This window comes from Leuresthes tenuis, unplaced genomic scaffold (genome assembly GCF_036924035.1).
Source record: "Leuresthes tenuis unplaced genomic scaffold, fLeuTen1.0.hap1 SCAF_21, whole genome shotgun sequence".
Classification (NCBI taxonomy): Eukaryota; Metazoa; Chordata; class Actinopteri; order Atheriniformes; family Atherinopsidae; genus Leuresthes; species Leuresthes tenuis.
In genome coordinates, this window is record NW_027325375.1 from 18,655,253 (window position 1) to 18,672,690 (window position 17,438).

General features: G+C 40.0%; 1 protein-coding gene across 2 annotated transcripts; it reads left to right on the forward strand.

Annotated features, from left to right (window-relative positions):
• The first annotated feature begins 355 nt into the window (after nt 1-355).
• hephl1b (hephaestin-like 1b) lies at nt 356-16,169 on the forward strand. Of its 2 annotated transcripts, none has more exons than XM_072374560.1 (20): nt 356-596; nt 2,111-2,355; nt 4,537-4,749; nt 5,015-5,215; nt 5,397-5,651; nt 6,497-6,665; nt 7,128-7,267; nt 7,359-7,490; nt 8,334-8,539; nt 9,024-9,165; nt 9,324-9,536; nt 10,412-10,628; nt 10,746-10,885; nt 10,958-11,083; nt 11,209-11,315; nt 11,435-11,669; nt 13,037-13,176; nt 13,310-13,463; nt 13,578-13,592; nt 15,568-16,169. In XM_072374560.1, exons 1-20 carry the CDS (start codon nt 424-426, stop codon nt 15,648-15,650), a joined length of 3,306 nt encoding a protein of 1,101 aa, XP_072230661.1. In that variant the 5' UTR covers nt 356-423; the 3' UTR covers nt 15,651-16,169. The 2 variants fall into 2 exon arrangements, with proteins under 2 accessions (XP_072230661.1, XP_072230662.1); XM_072374561.1 differs by having other exon boundaries at nt 357-596; nt 9,021-9,165.
• Nucleotides 16,170-17,438: the final 1,269 nt, after the last annotated feature.

Genomic DNA, 17,438 nt, shown 5'->3' on the forward strand with positions numbered 1-17,438 from the left:
CACACACACACAAGCACAAGAGCACACACACAAAAAGAGAGAGATAGAGAGTGAAACCAGCTGATGTACTTAATCACCGTCTCTGGAAAAAAGACAGCCAAATTTGAGCACCCATAGGTGCTTGAGTTTGCATTTTGGCATAAGTAGATCGATTATCTTAATTTCCCCTCAGGCAGCTTCAATTACATCAAAGTATAATTGATGCGAGAGCAGGAGTGGTTATTGTCCCTGCCCATCTGGTACCACTGGAGGCGGTCATGGTCGGTGCCCTGTGGCTGAATAGACTAACTGTTGTCATTCGCAGTTTCGTAAGTGCTGCTCTCCAAACGCGCTTACATTCAGCCCGCGGAAGTTTGCGCCTGTCTTCTGTGCCCAGACCCACTGAACCGCGGCCCCGTCCTGTCCCAGAGCGAGCATCCGAACATGGCACTGACTTTTGGGCTGTTTGTGAGTTGTTTGCTGTTTGCTCTCTCGTCCGGCGCGGAAGAAAAGCGCAGCAGGGAGAGAGTTTACTACGTGGGGATCATTGAGGACTTCTGGGACTACGCACCAAGTGGAAAAAACCTGCTTAACGGCAAAGCAATCGAAAACGACGAGTGAGTTGTGATAAAGTCACGCTCTGTTCATTTACTTGGGAAAATGTATAAACTTTTATGTGGCATGCTGCCATCACCCAATCATTCGATCGTGTAGAATCGAAACCATGCAAAGGGCGTTGATGTGCATGTTGAAAATGTAAACTATTCTAGGAGAAATTTACTTTCTATAAGAAATTGTCTATCAAATATTAGTTGAGAGAAGTCAAACTAGTTTTAATGTGGTGGTTGCAACATTTTATCAGGGTGTGGCGGCTTTTAACGGTTTGCTCTTATGGCAGATGTCTTCTATCACGATGAAGAAGCTCTCCCACGAGCTTCCCATTCAACAGAACAAGAAAGACAGAGTTCAGTGAGACGTTTCTTTAAAATGAAACAATAAACAGAAGGACGTGAGAACATGTCAGTGGTACATTTTCTGAGTCTTTCTGAATTAATGTATTTGCGGTTTCTGTGCTGTCGAGTGTCCAAAGCAAACACGTTTTATCTTCCTGTCTTCATTTGTAAGGTACCTGACAGCCTTTACCTGCGTTTCATTAAGTTCACAGCGATGCTCTCATCTCTGTAGAAAGCACAGTTCGTCATTCATTTCTTAGAAGAAACTGTGTTTAAAGGGGACAGCTGGATATGTTGTGATGTGCTTTGGAAAGGTGTTCGAATTTGCAAACATGTATTTGTTCAAGGTTCCAGTATCTCACTTTAGTATCATGTTCCACTCGACAGATTAATGAGTTTAAAACCTTAACGAGTGAAACCAGGCTGTTGTATCCTTGCGCAATACTGGACCTTCCTGAATGACTCAGCCAGGCTACCTGTATTTTTATCTTGTTTGGATGTCACGTTGTCTGTTTGTACCTGTTTAAAACAGCAGCACAGCATCATATTAACAAGGCCATGCACAGTAGATTGCAACCTAGCAATGGATTAACCATCTTGCCATGATTATCCCTACTCTGGCCTTTAAAGAAAGGGGCGATGCTTTCGAATGTCACAGTTCAAAACCAAAATTTGCTTCAGTTTGACATTTTAAATGGGAACCAATGGAAGAAAATCAGCAGGAGCCATCAAGTGCTCATCCTTCCTCTTTCTTTAGTCGTGAACTACATATACAGTGGCAATGTACATGTTCAGCAACAGCTCATTAACCTTGAAAAACATGTAATCACAACAATGACACGTCTAATTGTTAGAGCTGTAAAAAGATACTGTTAGTGGCGCAGAATTGCATGCACATTGAAAGAATTTGTTACCTACCACATGAAATTTAGTCTGCAAGACAGTAATCACAATTGGATAATCTCATAACATTTTCTGAAGTTTTACTGTGTTGCAATAGTGAAGCCTTTTAAAATACTGACACAACTGCATGTCATTTATCCTATGCGATGGAATGTTACAAAACTTATCAAACAGAGGATTTCCTAAGGAAATTCCAAAAGTCTATCTCATGATCATACTTCTGCCACCATTTCTGTAATTTTTGTCTTTCTTTGCTTTGATTGTATATATCACAGGCATGCTCATATTTTCCTGAAAAGAGGGCCTAACCGCATCGGCAGTGTTTATAAGAAGGCTGTGTTCCGGCAGTATACAGATGCCTCTTACAGCCGTCTGGCTCCCCGACCTGAATGGCTGGGCTTTCTGGGACCCATTCTGCGTGCTGAGGTTGAGGAGGTGATTTTAGTCCACCTAAAGAACTTTGCGACCAGAAACTACACCATGCATCCCCATGGCGTTTTCTATGAGAAGGATGCAGAAGGTAAAGTATCTCATAATGAACAGTAGACACTACCCGAGTTGCCATTGAGCGAAAGCCAGGATACACCCTGGACAAGTTGGCAATTCATCGCAGGGCCAACACAAAGACACATGAGACGACCAACTATGCACACTCCCTCTCACTCAATTTAGAATCACCTGTTAACCTCACATGCATACAATCTGGAACGAACCCATGTATGCACGATGAAAACATGCTGAGAACATGCAGACGAAACACTTCTCTTCTAAAGCATTTTTTCTGATAATGTTGTGGCATAGTTGGCCAGAAAACGAGATGTTTTCCAAAATAACAAGACATTATCATTAGTTGTAATCATTTAAGATTATTGTTTATATATATGTGATGTATATCTGATAACAATAAACTAGCAGGCTGAATCCAGAAAGAATGTGATTTGAAGACCTTTGCTCAAGTAACATTGGCAAACAGTATAAGTAAGTGACACTCAGTGGTGGGAGGTGCACATTCATCCTTTTTCTCCACTTATTGGCCCCTGTCCAAGATCTCAGTGGGCAGAAGTCTGTACCACCGACCACTGAGTGAGAGCCAGTAACACCACAGTTAAGTCACTAGCTTTTGTGTGCAATATACCGTTGAATAGATCATAAGTGTTCCAACCTTTGCAGCTTTTTTGTTATGCAACCCATCCTGCCTGAGGAATTTCACAGCCTTTTCAGAAACTGATACAAATACCTTTTTTCCTCTCTCAAAACAGATTATTCCTTTCTTGCTTTATTGGTTTAATGTTAATATTTCTACAGATATTTACAGAGCATTTCTGTTATGTCACAGCAGGCTTGTATATACAGCAGTTTGGGCAGTAAGAATGACATGTTGGAAAAGAGGAAGGAAAGAGGAGGAATCATGTGAATGATAACAGTTGGAACAAAAAAGATCTGTGTAAAGGTTATCTGACAATTCTTTATTCACATTCTAAGCAAATTCTCAAACTAAGCAAATCTGGTAATTCAATTATTGAAGGTCGACAACAACAAAAAGGGCTGAATAAAGAGAAAGAAGACATAGATATAAAATGTACTCTGGACACAGTCATTAACACTTTGATTAATTAGAATTAGTTCATGAAACAAAATAAAACATAAAACTTACCTGTGCTTATTTAGCAGTGTCAGTGTGACCTGAAATTCCATATGAAAGGATGCTCAGTCATTTTACAATGGTGAATAAAAGAGAGCTGCCTTAGAGTATCATCCATTCATTTACACCCCAGGGTACACCCTGGACAGATCGGCAGTCCATCACAGGGTTAAACAGAGACAAACGAGACAAACAACCACACACACTCACTCCTAGGGACAATTTAGAGTCACCAATTAACCTAACATGCGTGTTTTTGAGCGGTGGGAGGAACCTGGAGGAGAACCCACGCATACACAGGGAGAACATGCAAACTCCCCTTAGAGCATCAGGAAAGCTATTATCAAAGACCCTAAGAATGCAAGAATATAATGCAGGTTCCCCAAAATCCACAAATCTATTGTTTTCACAGGATAGGTTCCTGTTGTTTTGGCTTGCTGCATTGGGTCCATCATGCTATTTGTAGGCTCCATAATCATAATAAAGCCCTCAAGGAAAATATTGTTCTCCCTACAGTGAAACACGATGGGGGTTCTATGATGCTATGGGGTTGTTCTGCTGATTCTGGTATTGAAAGCAGTGAATATAAAAAAAAAAAAAACTGTGTCAGAAAAGAAAGTTTGGGGCAAAGTTCTTGGCTCTTACGGAGGGACAATTGCACAAAGCACACGAACAACACCACAAAAGATTGGTTAAAAAGAAAAATAAAGGAACAAATGTACTGTTTTAAACTGGCCAGATGTCCAGAGTCCTGACCTGAATCCCATTGAAAAGGCACTTCTCACATCTGAGAGCTAAAATCTTGCATTGCAGAAATTACTTCTGCAATTCAAAGAGCTTAAAAAACAGAAGTGGAAGAGCTTGCAGACGCAGGTCCAAAAAGCTTCTCTTGAGGGACGTCATAATGCTATAATCTTTCCAATCACTCCTGAAAGTTATTAGTATTTTACTAGCATGAAGTTAAGTAAAAATAAATTGAATTAAAAAAGGTCAGCTGCTGTCTAAGCTTAATAGGAAACAGTATAATCTCAATATAAACATTGTGTGTTTGTGTGCTAGGGGCTCTCTATCCGGATGGAACTTCAAACAACTTGAAGCGGGATGACTCGGTTCCTCCAGGAGGCAGCTACACTTACCGCTGGGAAGTCAAACCAGAATTTGCTCCCACTGATGATGATGCCAATTGTCTGACCTGGGTCTACCACTCCCATTTAGACGCACCCAAGGACATCGCCTCCGGACTTATTGGAGCGTTACTAACATGCAAAAAAGGTAATAAGACCTGACCAAAATCATCTGATTGAACAGCTTAGCTCCTTGTATCTATTGTATTCCAAATCAAGACAGCACACGTTTATTTGTATAATCATAGTGTCAGCAGCTTATTCTTTATTTAAACCAATAATGAAAAAAAAAGTAAGCCACTACCTTAATATTAAATCCTTAATGACTATGTTGAAAAACTACCAAAGAAACCTCACAATGAAAGCAAAAGTGGCTGGAAACCACCCATTTTTCCTCCTCTTTTTTGGTACAGGAATCTTGAAAGAAGATAATGAACAAGCTCTGTCAAAGTCAGAGTCCGCCCGCCACGACGTGGACCAGGACGTCTTCTTGATGTTCAATGTGGTGGATGAAAACCTGAGCTGGTATCTTGACGACAACATTCAGAACTGCTCTGATCCAGCAAAGGTCAACATGGATGACCCAGAGTTTGAGGAGTCAAACTTGATGCATGGTGAGTTTGAGTTTTTCCTCAAGTGCTTTCTCACACAGTTGCATATATTTCTTTCCCAGAACTGTAGTATTCATTGTGAAATTAGTTTTTTGCCACATACATCAGGTGTCTGTGTCAGTTCTGAAACAAGTATATACATGCTGTTTTAATTCATCTGTCTGTGTTTTTCTCTGTGTGACAGCTATTAATGGGTATACATATGGTAATCTGCCTGGAATCGAGCTATGCCAGCACCGTGCAGTAGCCTGGCATTTGTTTGGCATGGGTAATGAGGTAGACATCCACTCTGCCTTTTTCCATGGGAATACACTTTTGGACCGCGGCCACCGCACAGACACCCTCAGCCTGTTCCCGGCCACGTTTGCTACAGCCGAGATGGTCCCGAAAGTATCAGGAAAGTGGCTTTTGACCTGCCAGGTTAATGACCACTTGCAGGGTAAGACACCTGACCTTTAACCTCTGATTTAACCTCTGACCTCTCTAACTAGCTATGAAGAGTTGCTGACAGGGGAGAATGCGTTTCTAGGGGGTACTTTTGTTCACTGTCACTCCCTCAGTAGGGTGTGTTGTTCTACTATAAACAAGCCAGGGTTTGTATTTCATACTGTCCAAAGTCCATTGAACATATAGCTGAATGTGCTCAACATACATAAATTAAACTAACACTTGAAGTACTGTGTGTGATATTAATGTTTTCTAACTGTATTGACTAATTACAAGCACTCTCAGAGCAGGGTGTGTGGCTCTATTACAAACATGACAAGATATGAAAATAATACTGTCTAAAGTCCATTTAACTTATAGCTGAATGAGCCAGATTTGCTCAACATACATAAATAATAATTACACTTGAAGTATCATATAGGATATCAGTGTTTTAGAATTCTCTTTACCCACCACAATCACTTTGACATCAGGGCGTGTAGTTATTTAACACTCTCTGAAGTCTATTGAACTTTTAGCTGAACGAGCTATACTTGCCCAACAGACATAAAATCATTTCATATCATATATGGTACTTTTATAACTCTGTTTACCCAATAAACCACGTAGTTTATGATTGTTTATATTCCGGATTTTCTTTCGCCTTACAGCTTTTTGAAAATAAGCAAGTTGACCGTGTAAACTAAACCCTATGGACCATTAAATCTGACCCTTTAGACTTTAGTCTCATTTTTAGCCACTGTATATCATGACTGATAGCAGATTTCGTACATTCATCAGCTTTTTTTAAATATGTAACTTGTATTTTGTGCTTGTGTGTCTTCTTTTTTTTTTCAGCTGGGATGCAGGCCTTCTATGAAGTGAAGTCATGTGGCAGTGGTGCCGGCTCCACAGCGATGAGTGGTGTTGTGAGGAATTTCTACCTGGCAGCAGAGAAAGTCCTGTGGAGCTATGCTCCCTCAGAAAAGGATATGATAAACAATGCATCCCTTATTGAAGCTGACAGGTGGGCAGACATGTGACATCAGTGGCATACTACGGAGTGTTAACGGTCGTCGTTTAGCTCACTGTAATTCGAAACCCAAGTAAACGATTGTGCCAGATCCAGCTGCTTTGTTGTTCTGATGCATAATCTGGTCTTTTCGACTGTCACTGTGCCTAACCTTTCAAGCCTAGCTCTCTGTCTGTGTTTATGGCCTCTAGACGGGGCTGATTTCATGTAAGCTGGTCATTCCAGTGGTTTTCTGTGTCTAAACATTGTGGATAATGATGCAGTGGATTGGTTGTTATTGTGTGCTATTGTCATTGCTCTCTGACGTGAGACACTAAAACCCCCTTGTCTTGTAGATTTTTTTCCTTCTTTTCAGTTTTCCCTTACAAAGAAATCCCACACAGTTTCTTCACTTAAACCAGCTTTGCTCCTTTGTTTTCTTTGTCCTCCCACAACCCCGCTCTTCTTCTTTCATAGTGCACCAGAGGTATTTTTTGGCAGAGACGGTGGAAGGATTGGAGGTCGCTACTTGAAAGCGATATACAAAGAGTACACAGACAATACCTTCTCCACTTTAAAATCAACACCACCCAATCTTGAACACCTTGGAATGTTGGGTAACGCTTCCCTTCTTTTCACCAAGTTCCAAACCAAGGAGGAAATCCCACATCTCTTATCTGATTACAATGTTCTTCCGCTGGTGTCCAGGTCCAGTCCTGAGGGCGGAGGAGGGAGACATTCTCAGAGTGACATTCATGAATAAGGCTGACAGAAACTACAGTATCCAGCCACACGGCCTTCACTATGACAAACACTTCCAGGGAAGCAGCTACGAGGATGGTTAGGAAGCAGTCTGTTACATTGCCATGCAGTGCTGATTTTAGCCTGTTATTTTGTGGCATACTGATAGAGATGATGCTTTCGAAAACTTGATTAGTTATTAACCCCAGATTTGAGCAAATCAGACTGGTGGCCTGAAGATTACTGGTTCATATCCTAATGCTTCTCCATCTACTCACTTCATCCTGTTCTGATCATGGGGACTGGAGTCTGTTCCAACTGTCATAGGGTGAGAGGCATGGGACACCTCTTGACAGACTACCAGTATATCATTAATCTAACAAAAAAGACATACTAGGCATAAAAAATGGCATTTTGGCTCAATTTGGCACCTTTACATCACTGTTTATATTTGTAACAGCTCTCATCCAGAACTCATTAAGCATAATTTGACATTAGGAGTACTGATCTGAACTAATCCTGACACCATTTATAGCAGGTTTAGTGTTTTGTCAGGAGGCTTTCTTTATAAGAAGTTTATGTGTATGCATTTTCACTCGCTTTGCTTTGAAAGTTACATCAGAGTTTATCGTTTTCACAGCGTCATTCCCTTTGGGAGACCCTGTAGCAGTTACATGCTCATACCTAAGTAAGATAGGAGGTCAATTTTTAAAATATATTTGTAGGTTGGACACCAAGTCAGAAGTCAGATACATTACTTGTTATTTTCAGCTGGCCAACAATAAAGGGCAATATGTCCATTTTTGTACTACTATGTCTAAGCTTTTGAGTAGTATAAGGTAAAAGAAAAGTAAAAAACTGAAATGATGTAGTCTGTGCACATGTTGAGATGTAGCAGGCTGTTTTTTTCTTTTTTTTAATCCTTTGTATGCAATACTGTAGGTGTTAACAAACCAGGCTCCCATGTTGGCCCAGGTGAGAATTTCACTTACACCTGGCAGGTGCTGGAGGGCCCTTCTTCATCTGATTCTCCCTGTATCCCGTACCTGTACTACTCTGCCACCGATCCTGCCAGAGACACAAACTCTGGATTGGTTGGACCTCTGCTTGTGTGCAAAAGAGGAGCGCTAGGAGAGAACGGAACCCAGGTGATGTTTTATTAACTGTTCACACGCATGCTTTAACATGGAAAAGCAAACAATTTAAACAAAAGAGAAGCTTTTCGAGGAAATGTACCTACTCCACTGCTCCCATGTTTCCTCAAATTTGCTTTTTTGTAGTCTTATGGAGAAGGTGATTTTTTTCCCATTATAAAAATGTCATAAATAATATCATACTAGTTTTCTATGGCTGGTGTGGCTGGTTTAAGCCATCTTCTTGTTATTGCCTTTCTAGCAGCCATGCTCAAGATTCCAAATAAATACTGTGTTTTAAAGGAAAGTTCTCACATTTAAAGGACCTTTAAGCACGGAATGTACGTTGTCTCCCTTGTCAAATAAGCCCCAAGTTATAGTTGCTGTTTCAGGCCTAATAACAGTGACAACAGTATATAACTAACTGCATTCTGTAAACCCTGGTCTGCATCTCAGAGCTGTTCCCTGGATAGTTTCTTTCTGATTGTTTTAACAGAAGGGCGTGGATAAGGAGTTCTTCTTGCTTTTCTCCGTCATGGATGAAAATTTGAGCTGGTATTTGGAGAAGAATATTGAGAAGTTTGGCACTGGTGAGACAGTTGAAGACAATGAGGACTTTGAGGAGAGCAATAAGATGCATGGTAATCAGTGTGTTTGACAAAAGATGTATAGTTCTAACTCAATGTCTGAATTAGGTTTGAATAGAATTGTATTGCTAAAGATTGTTACAAACATACCATATTTCATATTTAAGTCTAAAGTGTGTATTTCTCTGACAAAATTATCCCTGTCATTTCAGCTGTAAACGGACGCATGTATGGGAACCTACAGGGGCTGGAAATGTGTGCTGGAGACAAAGTTATGTGGTACACCTATGGGCTTGGGACTGAAGCAGACATCCATGGTGCCTATTTCGAGGGAAATACCTTCAAGAAACAAAGCACAACGCGTGATACTGTCAGCCTTTTCCCTCACACCACTGCATCTGTTTTCATGCAGCCAAAATATCACGGTCAGTCCTATCACTCTTGATGTGCATTTATTCGCAAACACACAGCGCTGCCACTTAAAAAAAAGACCCACTGATTATCCATGCTGCAGATTCTGTATGACAAGTGGATTTATCCTTTGCAGATTTAGAAGGGGGCCTTCCTTCCTGTCAAGGGAAATGCCACAATGAATGACGCAGAAGCATCTCCGGGCCTCTTTTTTCATTTATATAAGTTTAGTTTATTTAAGTTAGTTTAAGTTAGTTTATATCAGCACAGCTAATTCTATTAGTTACCCGATTAGTCACTTTACAGAAAACTGGTGACTTGTCTTGATGTTAAGAGCCCCTCTGGCCGTACTGTCTCTGTCTCACTATTTCAGATGTTTCACAAACCAGAAAGTCACTTAATGAAGATAATACAATAGAGATGAATCCAGCAAGGTGACAGTCATCATTCATTATGTTTGCAACGAGGGAGACATGATGTTTTATGAGTTTACCTTGCGCTGTTCTTCAAAACTACATGCAAAAGTGAAAGTGTTTCATGTCTTTATTGTTTGGACCATATCTGATCGCAAAGATTTATAGACATTTATAAAGCCTTGTGAATGCATAATGATGGCATGCTGTAAATACACACTGTGGGCATTGAAAGTGTTTGTAAAATGTGTTTTAGATGGCATTTTCCGTATTATTCACATAACATTACACTCATTTGGCAGGTGCTTTTCTCAATGATGACGAGTGATTTGAAAAACATGAGATATTATCTTTAACCCTCCCATAAAAATAACACTTTAGCCTGCTCAGAGAGATTTAAGATCACCAAGATATAAACCAAAGAAACGTGCTGTTCATGCATCCATATCCATAACCTTGTTACGTGCTTCTCGCAGGTGTGTACGAGGTGAGCTGCAGAACAACAGATCACTACTCAGCCGGCATGAGGCAGCTATACCGAGTGAACCTCTGCCCAGGAATAAAACTCAAGCCCGCACGCAGTATACCAAGAAAGATTGTGCAATATTTTATCAGTGCTGAGGAAATAGAGTGGGACTACTCACCTGACAGAGACTGGGAGCTGGAGAAACACCATACCACGGCAGAGGACAGGTGTGTGAGTGAGATGATTGTGGGATGATGTATTTTGGTGTTGGAGTCTGAGCCCGTGATTAGAGGTGTTGCTTATTACTGTTTGTTAACCAAAGCAAATTGGTACATGTCTCCCAGTCCAGGCAATATATTTGTGGGTAAAGGGGAGAACAGGATTGGCTCCCGCTATAAGAAAGTGGTGTATAGAGAATACACAGATGAAACCTTCAAAGTTCAGAAGAAACGACACTATAACGAGCAACACTTGGGCATTCTGGGTAAGCTTAGCTGCTCTTTATGTTGTTTTTGCCAAAGACTGAGGATGACATGGATTCTTTTTCCGCCCATAGGGCCAATAATCAAAGGAGAGGTGGGCGAACAGATAGTGATCACATTCAAGAACAAAGCCAGTCGACCATACTCCATTAGAGCGCATGGAGTTAAAGCCAGTGGCGCACACGTTCCCGTCAAACCTGGTGAGAATCACAGTTGACTGCAAAAAACAAAGCTCAAACTGTTGTTTTTTTTCTGATTATGAAGATCCAAAACATTTCTTGGGAGCAGCACAGTTTTATACTTGGTATCTTTTTTTCACCTTCAGGTCACATCCTTGAATTGACATGGGATATTCCTGAAAGCTCTGGTCCTGGGGTTTCAGATCCTAACTGCATCTCCTATGCCTACTATTCCACCGTTGACTTTATCAAGGTATGTGTTCCATGCATGTGGTAAAAATCACATTGAAGCACATCACCTACAGATTAAACTGCATGCTTAAATAGTAGCTGAAACATTTGTGACAGATCAGATCCATGTGTTATGTTCAGGATCTGTACAGTGGTCTTCTGGGGCCTCTGGTAATATGCAGGCCTGGAACCCTGAAGCATGGTAACGGGCCCGAAAGACAGAGGATGGACATAGCCAGGGAGTTTGCTCTGCTCTTTATGGTTTATGATGAAAACCAGTCCTGGTACCTGAACGACAACATCAAAACATACCTTGGCGTTGATCATGAAACCTTTTCGCCTGATGAAGACTTTGAGGAGAGTAACCTGATGCATGGTAAGAGGAACAAGGAGTGTGATAAACAGTGAGGTGAGCCACCTTATCCACAAAAGGGATTAAAGATGAGATTTACTGATATTTATTGATTTACTGCTTCGCACCTCTTCTTTTTTTCTGCATTTCAAAAGATCGCCTCAGCTTTGCTTTGCTAGTGAATGGAAACCCAGCTTGTACAAAACTACCAAAATAACTATTGGTACTTTTAAACTAAAGCTCTATTTTCTACATGCAAATAGAAATATCTTGCAACCAGAGAGAAAAAAGAATAGACTAAAACATAAAATAGAATTACCTTTACAAGAAATTGGACTGTGTGTAAAATGTATATAACAAAACAGAATAAACTGATTTTTTTTATTTTTTTATTTTTTTAAATACATGTGTTCATGTTGAACTTAACAGAAGAAACACATTTCAAAATAGTTTGGAGAGCAGCAACAAAATAACGGAAAGGCTGTGTAATTTCTTTTTTAAAAAGCACCCCATGGGACATCTCACAACTAATGAAATTTACTGGGAGCAGGTCAGAAACAGCACTGAGTATAAAAAGGACCTTCAAAGTCCTTCAGAGCTCTTTGAAAAGAGTTGGCAAATAGTTCAGTCACTTTGGATGACATTTCTTGTTGTGGAATTTTGAAGAAATTGGAGATTTAATCATCTATGACAAAATAATATGTAGGTTGATTTAAATTTTCTGTTTTAAATAAAAGGAAAACAGTCTTGATGGTGTGATGAAAATCATTTAACAGGCTCATGAAAGTCATTACCTGCGGGACCCTACATCCACAAGTTAAATTTATGATGCAAAGAAAAAAAATCAAACGAATGAATACGCTGGAGAGGCAGTAGAAGATGGTACTGTGGTCTGATGACTCAATTTTTCTGTTCAGTTTCGTAGCCATCCCATGACAGTATCAGGGTGCATTAGAGTTTCATTTTTCAGCAATACAATGCCAAACTACATTCTGTAAACGGCTTGGCTCTGAAGAAAATCAGTACAGGGGCTAAACTGGCCAGCCTCCAATCCAGTCCAGACCTGCCACCCTCTGGAAAGATGTGGTACATAATTGAAAACAAAAAAGAATGACAAAGGAGACTGAAATCTCATATGAAGCAACAATGGGACTTTTATAGTAAGCGTTGAAAAAAAATTTGTCACTCAAGATTTGATATGTTGCTTTTTTTTTTCATCATTTCAATTGAAAATGGATTTGAGATATTTTCCTAATCATTCATTCATTATTTACGTTTCACACATGGTCACACTTTCTTTTGAACAGGGTTGTAAAACACCTAACCCATCCTCAGAAGTATAGATCAAACAATGTACTAAAAAAACTGTGTGTTTATATTGCCTATTGCAGGGATAAATGGTAAACTGTATGGTAACCTCCATGGTCTGGTGATGACGCAAGGCCAGAAAGTTGACTGGTATCTTCTGGGCATGGGCAACGAAGTGGACATGCACACTGTTCACTTCCACGCTGAGACTTTCACCTACAAGGTCTGTTTGCAGTCACTCTTGAAAAATCTATGTGCTCTCAAAGGAACTTCCTCAGCTGAGATTGCTTTTTCTCATTTCCTCTTTTTGTTTCCCTTTTTCAACTGTACAAACTGTGTGTGTGTGCATGTTAAAGACGGACCGTGTGCACCGTGCAGATGTCTTTGATCTGTTCCCCGGGACTTTCCAGACTGTGGAAATGGTGGCTGGTAACCCTGGGACTTGGTTACTTCATTGTCACGTGACCGACCACATCCATGCGGGGATGGAGACCACGTTCACCATCGAAGGTGTGTGTTTGAGGAATATTCCTTGCTTGTCACTTATTAAGCATGCAGTCATTCCAGATCTGTTAAACAAGACGCTTCTAACGCCCCACTTTTGTTTGTCCTTTTCAATTTCAGATATGTCTTCACACGGTAAAGTCCATTTCTTCAGCATGATATTCACAAAATAATTCACAAAACAGCCAACAGTGCAGAGCATGGGTTAAAAAAACGACAATGCCGTGTTGCTGTATGAAACATGCTTTTGCACCTTAACATTGTCTCTGCATTGATTCATTTTTCAAACGTGAACACAGTATTATTTCTAAAACATTTTGTCTTATTTACAGTCTAAAGGGCATTGCACAGACAAAATAGTGTACTAATGGCAAAGGTAATACAAGAGGAAATGAACGCAGACATTTGCTTATAAGTAACTCTTTGTATCTGATAAAAGATCATTAGCAAACAGCTCGATATCTCAGTGTTTTATGACTTGGCACATAAATTTTCCTTTTAAGAGGAAATGTATATCAACCAATAGAAGCCTAGCTAAGCAGACAAAATACAGTGTGTAACAAGTTGTTATTTGTTACACAAGTAGGCTACAGCACACATAAACACAGCACAGTTCCTTTTTTCTTTATTTGGTCTGGTGTTAGGGAAATTTGGGAAATGCAACTTCAGAAGAACAGCGGCGCGTGACATATTATGCCATGTCATTGGTCATCAGACAAAAAGCCAAGAGGTCACTTCCAAACCATTTGGAATCCATTCATTCTTCTGTAAGAAAGCTTATTCACATGTGGAAAACGTTCAAGAGATTTTCCAATCTTTCCGAGAGTAGACGTCCCAAGAAGTTCACGCCAAATTCAGAACATACAATGCTCAGACAAATTACAAATTATTCAAGAGCTACATCTCCAGACTCTAGAGGCCTCAGTTCGCATGTTAAAAGTTAAAGTTAAATACAGTACAATTAAAAAAACACTGGCTTGTTTGGAACTGTTCCCAGGAGAAAGCCTCTTCTCTTTAAAAAGAACATGGCAGCTAGGCTCAGGTTTGTAAAGTTGCATCTGAACAAACCACAAGACTTCTGAAACAATGTTTTTTGGACATATGAGACCAAAGTGCAGATGTTTGGTCATAATACATGGCGCCACTTTTAGTGAAAACCCAACACAGCACATCAGCACAAACACCTCATACCAACTGTCCAGCAGAATGGTGAATGATTTGAGCTTATTTTGCAGCCACAGGACCTCGGCATCTCACAGTCATTAAGTCCACCATGAACTCTATATACCAAAGTATCCCACAAGTATACCACAAATGTGAGGCCATCTATCTGACACCTAAAGCTTGGTGGAAATGGGTCTTGCAACAGGAAAACACAATGATTGAAAAAGATTCACGGTGCGGTACTGGCTCTTGTCAAAGTCCAGTCCTCCACCTGATTGAAGCTGTGCAGAAACTAATCCCTGAAAACCTCAATGAACTAAAGCAACGTTGTAAAAACGAGTGGGGAGAATTCTCCACAATAATGTGAGAGACCGACAGCATCATACATGAAACAATTACTACAAGTTGTTGCTGCCAAAGGCGGTTCTACAAGCTTCTGAATTATAAAGTGTCCTTAGTTGATCAAACTCCTGCATTCCGGCATAGTTCAATAATGTTATGGTGTAACATGTTGTGTTTTTGTTCACCTGAGGTCATGTTTACACCATTTTTAAGACTTGATAATGACCACGTGAATGTTTGATATGTAAAACCTTACAATCAAATGAGGGTACACTTTCTATTTCACGTGACTGTAGGTCAGAGGGGGGGGGGGGCAGGTATTTGCTATTGTGTAATGCACGTGGAAGGTTTTGAAAATGTTATCTGTCTTTGCTTAATCTGCGTTGGGTAAAAGAACATCATTATTTGGGTCAGGCATTCTTGTGACTCGTACAGGGATTCCATGTGCTGCACAGAGTTGATAAGAACGAATCAATCGGTCTTTTTGAGGGAGCAAATTTGCCAAAAGCATAAAACCGTCACCTGCTAACCTGGTAAAGAAAACAATCAGAGAAGTTCAACGTTGTTTTCTGACTTTCTTTCTTGTCATCCTTCCCCACAGCAGCACCAGGATCTGAAGTCTGCATAAAGACGCTGCTGCTCTCACTTGCATTTGGTCTTATAGCTGTTGGTCGAATAAACTGGTGAAAGACTCTCGACCGTTGATTGTACACGCATGACCCCGGGCGCTGTGATTGGCTGTATGGCATCTGTCTCTGTGAGTGTGTGACCCTGTGTGTGTGTGCATGTGTGTGTTCAACAGGTGCCAACCTGGATGGATTAAAAGCGGAGGACAAATTTCGTGTATCCTGTACATGACAATTAAATATGATCTTAAATAACTACATCGGAGACCTTTAGTGCATTAAAAAAGGTTAAAAAATAGTTGTTGCTTATGTGTTTGCTGGAGGTTATTTGTGTAAATATCAAGACATGATTGAGCCAGTAGGACTATATCAACCACTGTTTGGTAAAACAAACTCTTCAAGATTCCTCTTTTTTTTCTTTTCTCAGAACAAAACAAAAAAAAGTCCCCATAGCTGCTGTTTTTTTCTAATTGCACTGTATTCCAAGCTGTTCCTTAAGATGTTTTTTTCAAAGAATTGTGGTACCAAAAATGTTGTGTTTAGGTTACAAATGTACAATAAATACATTTATTCAACCGTTCTGTGTAGTATTCGTCCATCAGTGATCGGGGTTCTTACTCTCTGTGTGCTAGCGTCACCCAGCACCACAAGGTGGCATTAATCCAATCTGAAAACAGACATGCCAAAAGAACAGGTTGGAGAGAAAACTAATTTTCTCAGTGTTGCAAAGTTAGTACCATTACTCTGCTCTTTTCAGAGCTGTTATGACCAAAAAATAAATAAATTTAATTAATAATCACTCTTATTTGTCTGCCTGAGGAGGTTAATAGCATAGAAAGCTTCAAAAAGGTGTCGATTTTACAGTTATAAAGAATGTGGTGACTGAATCTACTTCAGAAATAGTTGCATCCTTAAATAGAAATACCACACTTTCGAAGCACTTTGTTGCAAATAAAAAGTGCTGCATTTAAAATGTTACTTGGGTAAAAGCACATCAGTGTGAACACGAGATACTTTACATGTGAAAAGTATAGGCAGTCACTGCGGAAAATGATTAATGATATTATAGATTATAACATTAGATAATTGTTACTTATGCAGTGATGTAAAAGAAGGCTTTTGCCATTAAAGTTGGTTGAGTTTGTGCCCAAATAAATGGAATGAAGAATGCTCTCTTCTGAGATGTGGTGGAGCAGATATAAAAATTGGAGTGAAAATACACAAGTGCACAAGATTTGTACTTGTGCACAAATGTATATGGTTACATTCCAGCACTGATGCATGAGTAATGACAAATAGCTATGGTATGAAGGGAGATATCTCAACCTGTAGCATTGGGACGCTCTGACCTAAAACTGAGCAATCAGATGTCCTGTCAACATGAATGGTTTTCCAGGCTCACAAAACAAAGATTTCATCTGTATACTGAGAATTTGACCACTGTAACAACACAAATAAGAATATCAGTGTTTATGTAGATATAGCCACTGTTGTTCGCTCAGTGATTGATTTATATATTGATCAGCAGCATCAGAGTCCACTGCGAGTCAGGACAAACGCTGCTGTCCAAGCTGAAAAACAAGGTTTTAACAACCAGTTTTCTCATTTCATCCGAACCTCCAAACACATGTGGTTTTAACCTCTAAATCTGAAGCGAGTTTAGAAATATATAAATTAAACCAATAACCAATGACACTCACTGGACATAAGACATCTTGCTAGTTGTTATGGTTACACTCAGGAAACCGAATGCAGCCGTCAGCAAGCACTCATTGCACTCATTGATCATGCAAACTTGGAGCGCAGCATTAGGGATTGAGGTTGAACAAGCGGTTGAGAAACAACTGCA

Coding starts and splice junctions, on each gene's coding strand:
- hephl1b (XM_072374561.1), top strand. CDS start 424: ATGGCACTGACTTTTGGGCTGTTTGTGAGTTGTTTGCTGTTTGCTCTC. Junction 4,750..5,014: donor GTTACTAACATGCAAAAAAG/GTAATAAGACCT, acceptor TTTTTGGTACAG/GAATCTTGAAAGAAGATAAT. Junction 11,084..11,208: donor ACACGTTCCCGTCAAACCTG/GTGAGAATCACA, acceptor TTTCACCTTCAG/GTCACATCCTTGAATTGACA.